The 19,276-nt window shown below is 43.7% G+C and overlaps 1 protein-coding gene across 1 annotated transcript in view; it reads right to left on the bottom strand.

Annotated features, from left to right (window-relative positions):
• Positions 1-207: 207 nt before the first annotated feature.
• The window catches only part of LOC147678030 (uncharacterized), a 185,029-nt gene continuing 165,960 nt past the window's right edge, over positions 208-19,276 (bottom strand). Inside the window, exons 3-4 of the mRNA XM_086945604.1 lie at positions 318-19,261; positions 208-228 (exon numbers count right to left, since the gene is read on the bottom strand). Of these exons, the coding sequence (XP_086801730.1) occupies positions 208-228; positions 318-19,261 (18,965 nt within the window). The remainder of the gene's footprint in view (positions 229-317; positions 19,262-19,276) is intronic.

Here is a 19,276-nt window from a genome sequence, read left to right as displayed (position 1 = left end):
TCAGTAACAGGAAAATGGGTGGTGGTGGAAGATGAAGCAGTCTCAGTAGGAGTAGAGAGGGTAATGGAGGAAGCTGTTGTTTTCTCTGTTGTTGTATAAATGGAGCTTTCGGAGGTTGAGACTGTCTCAGCAGGTTTAGAGGTACTGTATGAAGTTATAAGTGTCTCTGAAGGGGTGGAATGGCTGCTGGAGGAAGTTGAGAATGTCTCAATAGGTGTAACATGGGTGCTGGAGGAAGATGAAGCAGTCTCAGTCGGTTTAGAGTGGGTAGTGAAGGATGATGGTGTTCTCTCAGTTGATGAAGAAATTGAGCTTACAGAAGTTGAGACTGTCTCAATAGGTGTAGAGGTGATTGATGAAGTAATAAGTGTCTCAGTGGGTGTTGAATGGGTGCTGGAAAAAGTTGAGAATGTCTCAATAGGTGTAACATGGGTGCTGGAGGAAGATGTAGCGGTCTCAGTAGGTTTAGAGTGGGTGGTGACAGAAGAAGGTGTTGTTTCACTTGCTGTAGAAATGGACCTTAGTGAAGGTGAGATAATCTCAGTTGGTCTAGAGGTGATGGATGATGTAATAAGTGTCTCAGTTGGAGTTGAATGGATGCTGGAAGACGTTGAAAATGTCTCAGTAACAGGAAAAAGGGTGCTGGAGGAAGATGAAGCAGTCTCAGTCAGTTTAGAGTGGGTAGTGAAGGATGATGGTGTTGTCTCAGTTGTTGAGGAAATTGAGCTTACTGAAATTGAGACTGTCTCAGTAGGTGTAGAGGTGAAGGATGAAGTAATAAGTGTCTCAGTAGGTGTTGAATTGGTGCTGGAAGAAGTTGAAAATGTCTCACTAAGAGGAAAGTGGGTGCTGGAGGAAGATGAAGCAGTCTCAGTCGATTTAGAGTGGGTAGTGAAGGATGATGGTGTTCTCTCAGTTGTTGAAGAAATTGAGCTTACAGAAGTTGAGACTGTCTCAATAGGTGTAGAGGTGATTGATGAAGTAATAAGTGTCTCAGTGGGTGTTGAATGGGTGCTGGAAGAAGTTGAGAATGCCTCAATAGGTGTAACATGGGTGCTGGAGGAAGATGTAGCAGTCTCAGTAGGTTTAGAGTGGGAAGTGACAGAAGCAGGTGTTGTTTCACTTGCTGTTGAAATGGAGCTTAGTGAAGTTGAGACAATCTCAGTTTGTATAGAGGTGATGGATGAAGTTATAAGTGTCTCAGTTGGAGTTGAATGAATGCTGGAAGACGTTGAAAGTGTCTCAGTAACAGGAAAATGGGTGCTGAAGGAAGATGAAGCAGTCTTAGTCAGTTTAGAGTGGGTAGTGAAGGATGATGGTGTCATCTCAGTTGTTGAGGAAATTGAGCTTACAGAAGTTGAGATTGTCTCAGTAGGTGTAGAGGTGAATGATGAAGTAATAAGCGTCTCAGTAGGTGTTGAATGGGTGTTGGAAGAAGTAAAAAATGTCTCAGTAAGAGGAAAGTGGGTGCTGGAGGAAGATGAAGTAGCCTCACTCGGTTTAGAATGGGTAGTGAATGATGATGGCGTCTCAGTTGTTGAGGAATTTGAGCTTACGGAAGTTGAGACTGTCTCAATAGGTGTAGAGGTGATTGATGTAGTAATAAGTGTCTCAGTGGGTGTTGAATGGGTGCTAGAAGAAGTTAGAAATGTCTCAGTAACAGGAAAATGGGTGGTGGTGGAAGATGAATCAGTCTCAGTAGGAGTAGAGAGGGTAATGGAGGAAGCTATTGTTTTCTCTGTTGTTGTATAAATGGAGCTTTCGGAGGTTGAGACTGTCTCAGCAGGTTTAGAGGTACTGTATGAAGTTATAAGTGTCTCTGAAGGGGTGGAATGGCTGCTGGAGGAAGTTGAGAATGTCTCAATAGGTGTAACATGGGTGCTGGAGGAAGATGTAGCGGTCTCAGTAGGTTTAGAGTGGGTGGTGACAGAAGCAGGTGTTGTTTCACTTGCTGTAGAAATGGAGCTTAGTGAAGGTGAGACAATCTCAGTTGGTCTAGAGGTGATGGATGATGTAATAAGTGTCTCAGTTGGAGTTAAATGGATGCTGGAAGACGTTGAAAATGTCTCAGTAACAGGAAAATGGGTGCTGGAGGAAGATGAAGCAGTCTCAGTCAGTTTAGAGTGGGTAGTGAAGGATGATGGTGTTGTCTCAGTTGTTGAGGAAATTGAGCTTACTGAAATTGAGACTGTCTCAGTAGGTGTAGAGGTGAAGGATGAAGTAATAAGTGTCTCAGTAGGTGTTGAATGGGTGCTGGAAGAAGTTGAAAATGTCTCAGTAAGAGGAAAGTGGGTGCTGGAGAAAGATGAAGCAGTCTCAGTCGGTTTAGAGTGGGTAGGGAAGGATGATGGTGTTCTCTCAGTTGATGAAGAAATTGAGCTTACAGAAGTGGAGACTGTCTCAATAGGTGTAGAGGTGATTGATGAAGTAATAAGTGTCTCAGTGGGTGTTGAATGGGTGCTGGAAGAAGTTGAGAATGTCTCAATAGGGGTAACATGGGTGCTGGAGGAAGATGTAGCGGTCTCAGTAGGTTTAGAGTGGGTGGTGACAGAAGCAGGTGTTGTTTCACTTGCTGTAGAAATGGAGCTTAGTGAAGGTGAGACAATCTCAGTTGGTCTAGAGGTGATGGATGACGTAATAAGTGTCTCAGTTGGAGTTGAATGGATGCTGGAAGATGTTGAAAATGTCTCAGTAACAGGAAAATGGGTGCTGGAGGAAGATGAAGCAGTCTCAGTCAGTTTAGAGTGGGTAGTGAAGGATGATGGTGTTGTCTCAGTTGTTGAGGAAATTGAGCTTACTGAAATTGAGACTGTCTCAGTAGGTGTAGAGGTGAAGGATGAAGTAATAAGTGTCTCAGTAGGTGTTGAATGGGTGCTGGAAGAAGTTGAAAATGTCTCAGTAAGAGGAAAGTGGGTGCTGGAGGAAGATGAAGCAGTCTCAGTCGGTTTAGAGTGGGTAGTGAAGGATGATGGTGTTCTCTCAGTTGTTGAAGAAATTGAGCTTACAGAAGTTGAGACTGTCTCAATAGGTGTAGAGGTGATTGATGAAGTAATAAGTGTCTCAGTGGGTGTTGAATGGGTGCTGGAAGAAGGTGAGAATGTCTCAATAGGTGTAACATGGGTGCTGGAGGAAGATGTAGCTGTCTCAGTAGGTTTAGAGTGGGTGGTTACAGAAGCAGGCGTTGTTTCACTTTCTGTAGAAATGGAGCTTAGTGAAGTTGAGACAATCTCAGTTTGTCTAGAGGTGATGGATGAAGTTATAAGTGTCTCAGTTGGAGTTGAATAGATGCTGGAAGACGTTGAAAGTGTCTCAGTAACAGGAAAATGGGTGCTGAAGGAAGATGAAGCAGTCTCAGTCAGTTTAGAGTGGGTAGTGAAGGATGATGGTGTCGTCTCAGTTGTTGAGGAAATTGAGCTTACAGAAGTTGAGATTGTCTCAGTAGGTGTAGAGGTGAATGATGAAGTAATAAGCGTCTCAGTAGGTGTTGAATGGGTGTTGGAAGAAGTAAAAAATGTCTCTGTAAGAGGAAAGTGGGTGCTGGAGGAAGATGAAGTAGCCTCACTCGGTTTAGAGTGGGTAGTGAATGATGATGGCGTCTCAGTTGTTGAGTAAATTGAGCTTACGGAAGTTGAGACTGTCTCAATAGGTGTAGAGGTGATTGATGAAGTAATAAGTGTCTCTGTGTGTGTTGAATGGGTGCTAGAAGAAGTTAAAAATGTCTCAGTAACAGGAAAATGGGTGGTGGTGGAAGATGAAGCAGTCTCAGAAGGAGTAGAGAGGGTAATGGAGGAAGATGTTGTTTTCTCCGTTGTTGTATAAATGGAGCTTTCGGAGGTTGAGACTGTCTCAGCAGGTTTAGAGGTACTGTATGAAGTTACAAGTGTCTCTGAAGGGGTGGAATGGCTGCTGGAGGAAGTTGAGAATGTCTCAATAGGTGTAACATGGGTGCTGGAGGAAGATGTAGCGGTCTCAGTAGGTTTAGAGTGGGTGGTGACAGAAGCAGGTGTTGTTTCACTTGCTGTAGAAATGGAGCTTAGTGAAGGTGAGACAATCCCTGTTGCTCTAGAGGTGATGGATGACGTAATAAGTGTCTCAGTTGGAGTTGAATGGATGCTGGAAGACGCTGAAAATGTCTCAGTAACAGGAAAATGGCTGCTGGAGGAAGATGAAGCAGTCTCAGTTAGTTTAGAGTGGGTAGTGAAGGATGATGGCGTTGTCTCAGTTGTTGAGGAAATTGAGCTTACTGAAATTGAGACTGTCTCAGTAGGTGTAGAGGTGAAGGATGAAGTAATAAGTGTCTCAGTAGGTGTTGAATGGGTGCTGGAAGAAGTTGAAAATGTCTCAGTAAGAGGAAAGTGGGTGCTGGAGGAATATGAAGCAGTCTCAGTCGGTTTAGAGTGGGTAGTGAAGGATGATGGTGTTCTCTCAGTTGATGAAGAAATTGAGCTTACAGAAGTTGAGACTGTCTCAATAGGTGTAGAGGTGATTGATGAAGTAATAAGTGTCTCAGTGGGTGTTGAATGGGTGCTGGAAAACGTTGAGAATGTCTCAATAGGTGTAACATGGGTGCTGGAGGAAGATGTAGCGTTCTCAGTAGGTTTAGAGTGGGTGGTGACAGAAGCAGGTGTTGTTTCACTTGCTGTAGAATTGGAGCTTAGTGAAGGTGAGACAATCTCAGTTGGTCTAGAGGTGATGGATGACGTAATAAGTGTCTCAGTTGGAGTTGAATGGATGCTGGAAGACGTTGAAAGTGTCTCAGTAACAGGAAAATGGGTGCTGAAGGAAGATGAAGCAGTCTCAGTCCGTTTAGAGTGGGTAGTGAAGGATGATGGTGTCGTCTCAGTTGTTGAGGAAATTGAGCTTACAGAAGTTGAGATTGTCTCAGTAGGTGTAGAGGTGAATGATGAAGTAATAAGCGTCTCAGTAGGTGTTGAATGGGTGTTGGAAGAAGTAAAAAATGTCTCAGTAAGAGGAAAGTGGGTGCTGGAGGAAGATGAAGTAGCCTCACTCGGTTTAGAGTGGGTAGTGAATGATGATGGTGTCTCAGTTGTTGAGGAAATTGAGCTTACGGAATTTGAGACTGTCTCAATAGGTGTAGAGGTGATTGATGAAGTAATAAGTGTCTCAGTGGGTGTTGAATGGGTGCTAGAAGAAGTTAAAAATGTCTCAGTAACAGGAAAATGGGTTTTGGTGGAAGATAAAGCAGTCTCAGTAGGAGTAGAGAGGGTAATGGAGGAAGCTGTTGTTTTCTCTGTTGTTGTATAAATGGAGCTTTCGGAGGTTGAGAATGTCTCAGCAGGTTTAGAGGAACTGTATGAAGTTATAAGTGTCTCTGCAGGGGTGGAATGGCTGCTGGAGAAAGTTGAGAATGTCTCAATAGGTGTAACATGGGTGCTGGAGGAAGATGTAGCGGTCTCAGTAGGTTTAGAGTGGGTGGTGACAGAAGCAGGTGTTGTTTCACTTGCTGTAGAAATGGAGCTTAGTGAAGTGGGGACAATCTCAGTTGGTCTAGAGGTGATGGGTGACGTAATAAGTGTCTCAGTTGGAGTTGAATGGATGCTGGAAGACGTTGAAAATGTCTCAGTAACAGGAAAATGGGTGCTGGAGGAAGATGAAGCAGTCTCAGTCAGTTTAGAGTGGGTAGTGAAGGATGATGGTGTTGTCTCAGTTGTTGAGGAAATTGAGCTTACTGAAATTGAGACTGTCTCAGTAGGTGTAGAGGTGAAGGATGAAGTAATAAGTGTCTCAGTAGGTGTTGAATGGGTGCTGGAAGAAGTTGAAAATGTCTCAGTAAGAGGAAAGTGGGTGCTGGAGGAAGATGAAGCAGTCTCAGTCGGTTTAGAGTGGGTAGGGAAGGATGATGGCGTTCTCTCAGTTGATGAAGAAATTGAGCTTACAGAAGTTGAGACTGTCTCAATAGGTGTAGAGGTGATTGATGAAGTAATAAGTGTCTCAGTGGGTGTTGAATGGGTGCTGGAAGAAGTCGAGAATGTCTCAATAGGTGTAACATGGGTGCTGGAGGAAGATGTAGCGGTCTCAGTAGGTTTAGAGTGGGTGGTGACAAAAGCAGGTATTGTTTCACTTGCTGTAGAAATGGAGCTTAGTGAAGGTGAGACAATCTCAGTTGGTCTAGAGGTGAAGGATGACGTAATAAGTGTCTCAGTTGGAGTTGAATGGATGCTGGAAGACGTTGAAAATGTCTCAGTAACAGGAAAATGGGTGCTGGAGGAAGATGAAGCAGTCTCAGTCAGTTTAGAGTGGGTAGTGAAGGATGATGGTGTTGTCTCAGTTGTTGAGGAAATTGAGCTTACCGAAATTGAGACTGTTTCAGTATGTGTAGAGGTGAAGGATGAAGTAATAAGTGTCTCAGTAGGTGTTGAATGGGTGCTGGAAGACGTTGAAAGTGTCTCAGTAACAGGAAAATGGGTGCTGAAGGAAGATGAAGCAGTCTCAGTCAGTTTAGAGTGGGTAGTGAAGGATGATGGTGTCGTCTCAGTTGTTGAGGAAATTGAGCTTACGGAAGTTGAGACTGTCTCAATAGGTGTAGAGGTGATTGATGAAGTAATAAGTGTCTCTGTGGGTGTTGAATGGGTGCTAGAAGAAGTTAAAAATGTCTCAGTAACAGGAAAATGGGTGGTGGTGGAAGATGAAGCAGTCTCAGAAGGAGTAGAGAGGGTAATGGAGGAAGATGTTGTTTTCTCTGTTGTTGTATAAATGGAGCTTTCGGAGGTTGAGACTGTCTCAGCAGGTTTAGAGGTACTGTATGAAGTTACAAGTGTCTCTGAAGGGGTGGAATGGCTGCTGGAGGAAGCTGAGAATGTCTCAATAGGTGTAACATGGGTGCTGGAGGAAGATGTAGCGGTCTCAGTAGGTTTAGAGTGGGTGGTGACAGAAGCAGGTGTTGTTTCACTTGCTGTAGAAATGGAGCTTAGTGAAGGTGAGACAATCCCTGTTGGTCTAGAGGGGATGGATGACGTAATAAGTGTCTCAGTTGGAGTTGAATGGATGCTGGAAGACGTTGAAAATGTCTCATTAACAGGAAAATGGCTGCTGGAGGAAGATGAAGCAGTCTCAGTTAGTTTAGAGTGGGTAGTGATGGATGATGGCGTTGTCTCAGTTGTTGAGGAAATTGAGCTTACTGAAATTGAGACTGTCTCAGTAGGTGTAGAGGTGAAGGATGAAGTAATAAGTGTCTCAGTATGTGTTGAATGGGTGCTGGAAGAAGTTGAAAATGTCTCAGTAAGAGGAAAGTGGGTGCTGGAGGAATATGAAGCAGTCTTAGTCAGTTTAGAGTGGGTAGTGAAGGATGATGGTGTTCTCTCAGTTGATGAAGAAATTGAGCTTACAGAAGTTGAGACTGTCTCAATAGGTGTAGAGGTGATTGATGAAGTAATAAGTGTCTCAGTGGGTGTTGAATGGGTGCTGGAAAAAGTTGAGAATGTCTCAGTAGGTGTAACATGGGTGCTGGAGGAAGATGTAGCGGTCTCAGTAGGTTTAGAGTGGGTGGTGACAGAAGCAGGTGTTGTTTCACTTGCTGTAGAAATGGAGCTTAGTGAAGGTGAGACAATCCCTGTTGGTCTAGAGGGGGTGGATGACATAATAAGTGTCTCAGTTGGAGTTGAATGGATGCTGGAAGACGTTGAAAATGTCTCATTAACAGGAAAATGGCTGCTGGAGGAAGATGAAGCAGTCTCAGTTAGTTTAGAGTGGGTAGTGAAGGATGATGGCGTTGTCTCAGTTGTTGAGGAAATTGAGCTTACTGAAATTGAGACTGTCTCAGTAGGTGTAGAGGTGAAGGATGAAGTAATAAGTGTCTCAGTAGGAGTTGAATGGGTGCTGGAAGAAGTTGAAAATGTCTCAGTAAGAGGAAAGTGGGTGCTGGAGGAATATGAAGCAGTGTCAGTCGGTTTAGAGTGGGTAGTGAAGGATGATGGTGTTCTCTCAGTTGATGAAGAAATTGAGCTTACAGAAGTTGAGACTGTCTCAATAGGTGTAGAGGTGATTGATGAAGTAATAAGTGTCTCAGTGGGTGTTGAATAGGTGCTGGAAAAAGTTGAGAATGTCTCAATAGGTGTAACATGGGTGCTGGAGGAAGATGTAGCGGTCTCAGTAGGTTTAGAGTGGGTGGTGACAGAAGCAGGTGTTGTTTCACTTGCTGTAGAAATGGAGCTTAGTGAAGGTGAGACAATCTCAGTTGGTCTAGAGGTGATGGAGGACGTAATAAGTGTCTCAGTTGGAGTTGAATGGATGCTGGAAGACGTTGAAAATGTCTCAGTAACAGGAAAATGGCTGCTGGAGGAAGATGAAGCAGTCTCAGTCGGTTTAGAGTGGGTAGTGAAGGATGATGGTGTTCTCTCAGTTGATGAAGAAATTGAGCTTACAGAAGTGGAGACTGTCTCAATAGGTGTAGAGGTGATTGATGAAGTAATAAGTGTCTCAGTGGGTGTTGAATGGGTGCTGAAAGAAGTTGAGAATGTCTCAATAGGGGTAACATGGGTGCTGGAGGAAGATGTAGCGGTCTCAGTAGGTTTAGAGTGGGTGGTGACAGAAGCAGGTGTTGTTTCACTTGCTGTAGAAATGGAGCTTAGTGAAGGTGACACAATCTCAGTTGGTCTAGAGGTGATGGATGACGTAATAAGTGTCTCAGTTGGAGTTGAATGGATGCTGGAAGACGTTGAAAATATCTCAGTAACAGGAAAATGGGTGCTGGAGGAAGATGAAGCAGTCTCAGTCAGTTTAGAGTGGGTAGTGAAGGATGATGGTGTTGTCTCAGTTGTTGAGGAAATTGAGCTTACTGAAATTGAGACTGTCTCAATAGGTGTAGAGGTGATTGATGAAGTAATAAGTGTCTCAGTGGGTGTTGAATGGGTGCTGAAAGAAGTTGAGAATGTCTCAATAGGGGTAATATGGGTGCTGGAGGAAGATGTAGCGGTCTCAGTAGGTTTAGAGTGGGTGGTGACAGAAGCAGGTGTTGTTTCACTTGCTGTAGAAATGGAGCTTAGTGAAGGTGACACAATCTCAGTTGGTCTAGAGGTGATGGATGGCGTAATAAGTGTCTCAGTTGGAGTTGAATGGATGCTGGAAGACGTTGAAAATATCTCAGTAACAGGAAAATGGGTGCTGGAGGAAGATGAAGCAGTCTCAGTCAGTTTAGAGTGGGTAGTGAAGGATGATGGTGTTGTCTCAGTTGTTGAGGAAATTGAGCTTACTGAAATTGAGACTGTCTCAGTAGGTGTAGAGGTGAAGGATGAAGTAATAAGTGTCTCACTAGGTGTTGAATGGGTGCTGGAAGAAGTAGAAAATGTCTCAGTAAGAGGAAAGTGGGTGCTGGAGGAAGATGAAGCAGTCTCAGTCGGTTTAGAGTGGGTAGTGAAGGATGATGGTGTTCTCTCAGTTGTTGAAGAAATTGAGCTTACAGAAGTTGAGACTGTCTCAATAGGTGTAGAGGTGATTGATGAAGTAATAAGTGTCTCAGTGGGTGTTGAATGGGTGCTGGAAGAAGTTGAGAATGTCTCAATAGGTGTAACATGGGTGCTGGAGGAAGATGTAGCTGTCTCAGTAGGTTTAGAGTGGGTGGTGACAGAAGCAGGCGTTGTTTCACTTTCTGTAGAAATGGAGCTTAGTGAAGTTGAGACAATCTCAGTTTGTCTAGAGGTGATGGATGAAGTTATAAGTGTCTCAGTTGGAGTTGAATAGATGCTGGAAGACGTTGAAAGTGTCTCAGTAACAGGAAAATGGGTGCTGAAGGAAGATGAAGCAGTCTCAGTCAGTTTAGAGTGGGTAGTGAAGGATGATGGTGTCGTCTCAGTTGTTGAGGAAATTGAGCTTACAGAAGTTGAGATTGTCTCAGTAGGTGTAGAGGTGAATGATGAAGTAATAAGCGTCTCAGTAGGTGTTGAATGGGTGTTGGAAGAAGTAAAAAATGTCTCAGTAAGAGGAAAGTGGGTGCTGGAGGAAGATGAAGTAGCCTCACTCGGTTTAGAGTGGGTAGTGAATGATGATGGCGTCTCAGTTGTTGAGTAAATTGAGCTTAAGGAAGTTGAGACTGTCTCAATAGGTGTAGAGGTGATTGATGAAGTAATAAGTGTCTCTGTGGGTGTTGAATGGGTGCTAGAAGAAGTTAAAAATGTCTCAGTAACAGGAAAATGGGTGGTGGTGGAAGATGAAGCAGTCTCAGAAGGAGTAGAGAGTGTAATGGAGGAAGATGTTGTTTTCCCTGTTGTTGTGTAAATGGAGCTTTCGGAGGTTGAGACTGTCTCAGCAGGTTTAGAGGTACTGTATGAAGTTACAAGTGTCTCTGAAGGAGTGAAATGGCTGCTGGAGGAAGTTGAGAATGTCTCAATAGGTGTAACATGGGTGCTGGAGGAAGATGTAGCGGTCTCAGTAGGTTTAGAGTGGGTGGTGACAGAAGATGGTGTTGTTTCACTTGCTGTAGAAATGGAGCTTAGTGAAGGTGAGACAATCCCTGTTGGTCTAGAGGTGATGGATGACGTAATAAGTGTCTCAGTTGGAGTTGAATGGATGCTGGAAGACGTTGAAAATGTCTCAGTAACAGGAAAATGGCTGCTGGAGGAAGATGAAGCAGTCTCAGTTAGTTTAGAGTGGGTAGTGAAGAATGATGGTGTTGTCTCAGTTGTTGAGGAAATTGAGCTTACTGAAATTGAGACTGTCTCAGTAGGTGTAGAGGTGAAGGATGAAGTAATAAGTGTCTCAGTAGGTGTTGAATGGGTGCTGGAAGAAGTTGAAAATGTCTCAGTAAGAGGAAAGTGGGTGCTGGAGGAATATGAAGCAGTCTCAGTCAGTTTAGAGTGGGTAGTGAAGGATGATGGTGTTCTCTCAGTTGATGAATAAATTGAGCTTACAGAAGTTGAGACTGTCTCAATAGGTGTAGTGGTGATTGATGAAGTAATAAGTGTCTCAGTGGGTGTTGAATGGGTGCTGGAAAAAGTTGGGAATGTCTCAATAGGTTTAACATGGGTGCTGGAGGAAGATGTAGCGGTCTCAGTAGGTTTAGAGTGGGTGGTGACAGAAGCAGGTGTTGTTTCACTTGCTGTGGAAATGGAGCTTAGTGAAGGTGAGACAATCTCAGTTGGTCTAGAGGTGATGGATGACGTAATAAGTGTCTCAGTTGGAGTTGAATGGATGCTGGAAGACGTTGAAAGTGTCTCAGTAACAGGAAAATGGGTGCTGAAGGAAGATGAAGCAGTCTCAGTCGGTTTAGAGTGGGTAGTGAAGGATGATGGTGTCGTCTCAGTTGTTGAGGAAATTGAGCTTACAAAAGTTGAGATTGTCTCAGTAGGTGTAGAGGTGAATGATGAAGTAATAAGCGTCTCAGTAGGTGTTGAATGGGTGTTGGAAGAAGTAAAAAATGTCTCAGTAAGAGGAAAGATGGTGCTGGAGGAAGATGAAGTAGCCTCACTCGGTTTAGAGTGGGTAGTGAATGATGATGGTGTCTCAGTTGTTGAGGAAATTGAGCTTACGGAAGTTGAGACTGTCTCAATAGGTGTAGAGGTGATTGATGAAGTAATAAGTGTCTCAGTGGGTGTTGAATGGGTGCTAGAAGAAGTTAAAAATGTCTCAGTAACAGGAAAATGGGTTTTGGTGGAAGATGAAGCAGTCTCAGTAGGAGTAGAGAGGGTAATGGAGGAAGCTGTTGTTTTCTCTGTTGTTGTATAAATGGAGCTTTCGGAGGTTGAGATTGTCTCAGCAGGTTTAGAGGTACTGTATGAAGTTATAAGTGTCTCTGCAGGGGTGGAATGGCTGCTAGAGAAAGTTGAGAATGTCTCAATAGGTGTAACATGGGTGCTGGAGGAAGATGTAGCGGTCTCAGTAGGTTTAGAGTGGGTGGTGACAGAAGCAGGTGTTGTTTCACTTGCTGTAGAAATGGAGCTTAGTGAAGGTGAGACAATCTCAGTTGGTCTAGAGGTGATGGGTGACGTAATAAGTGTCTCAGTTGGAGTTGAATGGATGCTGGAAGACGTTGAAAATGTCTCAGTAACAGGAAAATGGGTGCTGGAGGAAGATGAAGCAGTCTCAGTCAGTTTAGAGTGGGTAGTGAAGGATGATGGTGTTGTCTCAGTTGTTGAGGAAATTGAGCTTACTGAAATTGAGACTGTCTCAGTAGGTGTAGAGGTGAAGGATGAAGTAATAAGTGTCTCAGTAGGTGTTGAATGGGTGCTGGAAGAAGTTGAAAATGTCTCAGTAAGAGGAAAGTGGGTGCTGGAGGAAGATGAAGCAGTCTCAGTCGGTTTAGAGTGGGTAGGGAAGGATGATGGTGTTCTCTCAGTTGATGAAGAAATTGAGCTTACAGAAGTTGAGACTGTCTCAATAGGTGTAGAGGGGATTGATGAAGTAATAAGTGTCTCAGTGGGTGTTGAATGGGTGTTGGAAGAAGTCGAGAATGTCTCAATAGGTGTAACATGGGTGCTGGAGGAAGATGTAGCGGTCTCAGTAGGTTTAGAGTGGGTGGTGACAGAAGCAGGTGTTGTTTCACTTGCTGTAGAAATGGAGCTTAGTGAAGGTGAGACAATCTCAGTTGGTCTAGAGGTGAAGGATGACGTAATAAGTGTCTCAGTTGGAGTTGAATGGATGCTGGAAGACGTTGAAAATGTCTCAGTAACAGGAAAATGGGTGCTGGAGGAAGATGAATCAGTCTCAGTCAGTTTAGAGTGGGTAGTGAAGGATGATGGTGTTGTCTCAGTTGTTGAGGAAATTGAGCTTACTGAAATTGAGACTGTTTCAGTATGTGTAGAGGTGAAGGATGAAGTAATAAGTGTCTCAGTAGGTGTTGAATGGGTGCTGGAAGAAGTTGAAAATGTCTCAGTAAGAGGAAAGTGGGTGCTGGAGGAAGATGAAGCAGTCTCAGTCGGTTTAGAGTGGGTAGTGAAGGATGATGGTGTTCTCTCAGTTGATGAGGAAATTGAGCTTACAGAAGTTGAGACTGTCTCAATAGGTGTAGAGGTGATTGATGAAGTAATAAGTGTCTCAGTGGGTGTTGAATGGGTGCTGGAAGAAGTTGAGAATGTCTCAATAGGTGTAACATGGGTGCTGGAGGAAGATGTAGCAGTCTCAGTAGGTTTAGAGTGGGTAGTGACAGAAGCAGGTGTTGTTTCACTTGCTGTAGAAATGGAGCTTAGTGAAGTTGAGACAATCTCAGTTTGTCTAGAGGTGATGGATGAAGTTATAAGTGCCTCAGTTGGAGTTGAATGGATGCTGGAAGACGTTGAAAGTGTCTCAGTAACAGGAAAATGGGTGCTGAAGGAAGATGAAGCAGTCTCAGTTAGTTTAGAGTGTGTAGTGAGGGATGATGGTGTCGTCTCAGTTGTTGAGGAAATTGAGCTTACAGAAGTTGAGATTGTCTCAGTAGGTGTAGAGGTGAATGATGAAGTAATAAGCGTCTCAGTAGGTGTTGAATGGGTGTTGGAAGAAGTAAAAAATGTCTCAGTAAGAGGAAAGTGGGTGCTGGAGGAAGATGAAGTAGCCTCACTCGGTTTAGAGTGGGTAGTGAATGATGATAGCGTCTCAGTTGTTGAGGAAATTGAGCTTACGGAAGTTGAGACTGTCTCAATAGGTGTAGAGGTGATTGATGAAGTAATAAGTGTCTCAGTGGGTGTTGAATGGGTGCTAGAAGAAGTTAAAAATGTGTCAGTAACAGGAAAATGGGTTTTGGTGGAAGATGAAGCAATCTCAGTAGGAGTAGAGAGGGTAACTGAGGAAGCTGTTGTTTTCTCTGTTGTTGTATAAATGGAGCTTTCGGAGGTTGAGACTGTCTCAGTAGGTTTAGAGGTACTGTATGAAGTTATAAGTGTCTCTGAAGGGGTGGAATGGCTGCTGGAGGAAGTTGAGAATGTCTCAATAGGTGTAACATGGGTGCTGGAGGAAGATATAGTGGTCTCAGTAGGTTTAGAGTGGGTGGTGACAGAAGCAGGTGTTGTTTCACTTGCTGTAGAAATGGAGCTTAGTGAAGGTGAGACAATCTCAGTTGGTCTAGAGGTGATGGATGACATAATAAGTGTCTCAGTTGGAGTTGAATGGATGCTGGAAGACGTTGAAAATGTCTCAGTAACAGGAAAATGGGTGCTGGAGGAAGATGAAGCAGTCTCAGTCAGTTTAGAGTGGGTAGGGAAGGATGATGGTGTTCTCTCAGTTGATGATGAAATTGAGCTTACAGAAGTTGAGACTGTCGCAATAGGGGTAGAGGTGATTGATGAAGTAATAAGTGTCTCAGTGGGTGTTGAATGGGTGCTGGAAGAAGTTGAGAATGCCTCAATAGGTGTTACATGGGTGCTGGAGGAAGATGTAGCGGTCTCAGTAGGTTTAGAGTGGGTGGTGACAGAAGCAGGTGTTGTTTCACTTGCTGTAGAAATGGAGCTTAGTGAAGGTGAGACAGTCTCAGTTGGTCTAGAGGTGAAGGATGACGTAATAAGTGTCTCAGTTGGAGTTGAATGGATGCTGGAAGACGTTGAAAATGTCTCAGTAACAGGAAAATGGGTGCTGGAGGAAGATGAAGCAGTCTCAGTCAGTTTAGAGTTGGTAGTGAACGATGATGGTGTTGTCTCAGTTGTTGAGGAAATTGAGCTTACTGAAATTGAGACTGTCTCAGTAGGTGTAGAGGTGAAGGATGAAGTAATAAGCGTCTCAGTAGGCGTTGAATGGGTGTTGGAAGAAGTAAAAAATGTTTCATTAAGAGTAAAGTGGGTGCTGGAGGAAGATGAAGTAGCCTCACTCGGTTTAGAGTGGGTAGTGAATGATGATGGCGTCTCAGTTGTTGAGGAAATTGAGCTTACAGAAGTTGAGACTGTCTCAATAGGTGTAGAGGTGATTGATGAAGTAATAAGTGTCTCAGTGGGTGTTGAATGGGTGCTAGAAGAAGTTAAAAATGTGTCAGTAACAGGAAAATGGGTGGTGGTGGAAGACGAATCAGTCTCAGTAGGAGTAGAGAGGGTAATGGAGGAAGCTGTTGTTTTCTCTGTTGTTGTATAAATGGAGCTTTCGGAGGTTGAGACTGTCTCAGCAGGTTTAGAGGGACTGTATGAAGTTATAAGTGTCTCTGAAGGGGTGGAATGGCTGCTGGAAGAAGTTGAGAATGTCTCAATAGGTGTAACATGGGAGCTGGAGGAAGATGTAGCAGTCTCAGTAGGTTTAGAGTGGGAGGTGACAGAAGCAGGTGTTGTTTCACTTGCTGTAGAAATGGAGCTAAGTAAACTTGAAACAATCTTAGTTGGTCTAGAATTAATGGATGAAGTTACAAGTGTCTCAGTTGGAGTTGAATGGATGCTGGAAGACTTTGAAAATGTCTCAGTAACAGGAAAATGGTTGCTGGAGGAAGATGAAGCAGTCTCAGTCGGTTTAGAGTGCATAGTGAAGGATGATGGCGTTCTCTCAGTTGTTGAAGAAATGGAGCTTACTGAAGTTGAGACTGTCTCAGTAGGTGTAGAGTTGAAGGATGAAGTAATAAGTGTCTCAGTAGGTGTTGAATGGATGCTGGAAGAAGTTGAAAATGTCTCAGTAAGAGGAAAGTGTGTGCTGGAGGAAGATGAAGCAGTCTCAGTCGGTTTAGAGTGGGTAGTGAAGGATGATGGTGTTCTCTCAGTTGTTGAGGAAATTGAGCTTACCGAAGTTGAGACTGTCTTAATAGGTGTAGAGGTGATTGATGAAGTAATAGGTGTCTCAGTGGGTGTTGAATGGGTGCTGGAAGACGTTGAAAATGTCTCAGTAACAGGAAAATGGGTGGTAGTGGAAGATGAAGCAGTCTCAGTCAGTTTAGAGTGGGTAGTGAAGGATGATGGTGTTCTCTCAGTTGTTGAGGAAATTGAGCTTACAGAAGTTGAGATTGTCTCAGTAGGTGTAGAGGTGAAGGATGAAGTAATAAGCGTCTCAGTAGGCGTTGAATGGGTGTTGGAAGAAGTAAAAAATGTTTCATTAAGAGTAAAGTGGGTGCTGGAGGAAGATGAAGTAGCCTCACTCGGTTTAGAGTGGGTAGTGAATGATGATGGCGTCTCAGTTGTTGAGGAAATTGAGCTTACAGAAGTTGAGACTGTCTCAATAGGTGTAGAGGTGATTGATGAAGTAATAAGTGTCTCAGTGGGTGTTGAATGGGTGCTAGAAGAAGTTAAAAATGTGTCAGTAACAGGAAAATGGGTGGTGGTGGAAGACGAATCAGTCTCAGTAGGAGTAGAGAGGGTAATGGAGGAATCTGTTGTTTTCTCTGTTGTTGTATAAATGGAGCTTTCGGAGGTTGAGACTGTCTCAGCAGGTTTAGAGGGACTGTATGAAGTTATAAGTGTCTCTGAAGGGGTGGAATGGCTGCTGGAAGAAGTTGAGAATGTCTCAATAGGTGTAACATGGGAGCTGGAGGAAGATGTAGCAGTCTCAGTAGGATTAGAGTGGGAGGTGACAGAAGCAGGTGTTGTTTCACTTGCTGTAGAAATGGAGCTAAGTAAACTTGAAACAATCTTAGTTGGTCTAGAATTAATGGATGAAGTTACAAGTGTCTCAGTTGGAGTTGAATGGATGCTGGAAGACTTTGAAAATGTCTCAGTAACAGGAAAATGGTTGCTGGAGGAAGATGAAGCAGTCTCAGTCGGTTTAGAGTGCGTAGTGAAGGATGATGGCGTTCTCTCAGTTGTTGAAGAAATGGAGCTTACTGAAGTTGAGACTGTCTCAGTAGGTGTAGAGTTGAAGGATGAAGTAATAAGTGTCTCAGTAGGTGTTGAATGGGTGCTGGAAGAAGTTGAAAATGTCTCAGTAAGAGGAAAGTGTGTGCTGGAGGAAGATGAAGCAGTCTCAGTCGGTTTAGAGTGGGTAGTGAAGGATGATGGTGTTCTCTCAGTTGTTGAGGAAATTGAGCTTACCGAAGTTGAGACTGTCTTAATAGGTGTAGAGGTGATTGATGAAGTAATAGGTGTCTCAGTGGGTGTTGAATGGGTGCTGGAAGACGTTGAAAATGTCTCAGTAACAGGAAAATGGGTGGTAGTGGAAGATGAAGCAGTCTCAGTCAGTTTAGAGTGGGTAGTGAAGGATGATGGTGTTCTCTCAGTTGTTGAGGAAATTGAGCTTACAGAAGTTGAGATTGTCTCAGTAGGTGTAGAGGTGAATGATGAAGTAATAAGCGTCTCAGTAGGTGTTGAATGGGTGTTGGAAGAAGTAAAAAATGTCTCAGTAACAGGAAAATGGGTGGTGGTGGAAGATGAAGCAGTCTCAGTAGGAGTAGAGAGGGTAATGGAGGAAGGTGTTGTTTTCTCTGTTGTTGTATAAATGGAGCTTTTGAAGGTTGAGACTGTCTCAGCAGGTTTAGAGGTATTGTATGAAGTTATAAGTTTCTCTGAAGGGGTGGAATGGCTGCTGGAAGAAGTTGAGAATGTCTCAATAGGTGTAACATGGGTGCTGGAGGAAGATGTAGCAGTCTCAGTAGGTTTAGAGTGGGTGGTGACAGAGGCAGGTGTTGTTTCACTTGCTGTAGAAATGTAGCTTAGTGAACTTGAGACAATCTCAGTTGGTCTAGAAGTGATGGATGAAGTTATAAGTGCCTCAATTGTAGTTGAGTGGATGCTGGAAGACGTTGAAAATGTCTCAGTAAAAGGAAAATGGGTGCTGGAGGAAGATGAAGCAGTCTCAGTCAGTTTGGAGTGGGTAGTGAAGGATGATGGTTTTGTCTCAGTTGTTGGGGAGATTGAGCTTACATAAGTTGAGACTGTCTCAGTAGGTGTAGAGGTGATGGATGAAGTTATAATTTTTTCTGAAGGTGTGGAATGGGTTCTGGAAGAAGTTGAGAATGCCTCACTAACAGGAAAATGGGTGCTGGAGGAAGATGAAGTAGTCTCACTCGGTTTAGAGTGGGTAGTTAATGATGATGGCTTTGTCTCAGTTGTTGAGGAAATTGAGCTTACTGAAATTGAGACTGTCTCAGTAGGTGTAGAGGTGAAGGACGAAGTAATAAGTGTCTCAGTAGGTGTTGATAGGATGCTGGAAGAAGTTGAAAATGTCTCAGTAAGAGGAAAGTGGGTGCTGGATGAAGATGAAGCAGTCTCAGTCAGGTTAGAGTGGGTAGTGAAGGATGATGGCGTTCCCTCAGTTGTTGAGGAAATTGAGCTTACAGAAGTTGAGACTGTCTCAATATGTGTAGAGGTGAATGATGACATAATACGTGTCTCAGTGGGTGTTGAATGGGTGCTGGAAGAGGTTGAGAATGTCTCAATAGGTGTAGAGGTGATGGATGAAGTTATATGTTTCTCTGCAGGTGTGGAATGGGTTCTGGAAGAAGTTGAGAATGTCTCAGTAACAGGAAAATGAGTGCTGGAGGAAGATGAAGTAGTCTCACTCGGTTTAGAGTGGGGAGTGAATGATGATGGCGTTGTCTCAGTTGTTGAGGACATTGAGCTTACTGAAGTTGAGACTGTCTCAATAGGTGTAGAGTTGATTGATGAAGTAATAAGTGTCTCAGTGGGTGTTGAATGGGTGCTGGAGGTAGTTGAAAATGTCTCAGTAACAGGAAAATGGGTGGAAGACGAAGCAGTCTCAGTAGGTGTAGAGCTGGTAATGGAGGAAGCTGTTGCTTTCTCAGTTGTTGTATAAATGGAGCTTACGGAGGTTGAGACTGTCTCAGCAGGTTTAGAGGTACTGTATGAAGTTATAAGTGTCTCTGAAGGGGTGGAATGGCTGCTGGAAGAAGTTGAGAATGTCTCAATAGGTGTAACGTGGGTGCTGGAGGAAGATGTAGCAGTCTCAGTAGGTTTAGAGTGGGTGGTGACAGAAGCAGGTGTTGTTTCACTTGCTGTAGAAATGGAGCTTAGTGAAGTTGAGACAATCTCAGTTGGTCTAGAGGTGATGGATGAAGTTATAAGTGTCTCAGTTGGAGTTGAATGGATGCTGGAAGACGTTGAAAATGTCTCAGTAACAGGAAAATGGTTGCTGGAGGAAGATGAAGCAGTGTCAGTCAGTTTAGAGTGGGTAGTGAAAGATGATGGTGTTGTCCCAGTTGTTGAGGAAATTGAGCTTACAGAAGTTGAGACTGTCTCAGTAGGTGTAGAGGTGATGGATGAAGGTATATGGTTCTCTGCAGGTGTGGAATGGGTTCTGGAAGAAGTTGAGAATGTCTCAGTAACAGGAAAATGGGTGCTGGAGGAAGATGAAGTAGTCTCACTCGGTTTAGAGTGGGTAGTGAATGATGATGGTGTTGTCTCAGTTGTTGAGGAAATTGAACTTACTGAAGTTGAGACTGTCTCAGTAGGTGTAGAGGTGATGGATGAAGTTATATGTTTCTCTGCAGGTGTGGAAT

Source organism: Lissotriton vulgaris, chromosome 12 (assembly GCF_964263255.1).
Source record: "Lissotriton vulgaris chromosome 12, aLisVul1.2, whole genome shotgun sequence".
NCBI classification, from domain to species: Eukaryota; Metazoa; Chordata; class Amphibia; order Caudata; family Salamandridae; genus Lissotriton; species Lissotriton vulgaris.
Note: the sequence above shows the minus strand (reverse complement) of the source record. Positions and strands in the feature narration are given on the sequence as shown.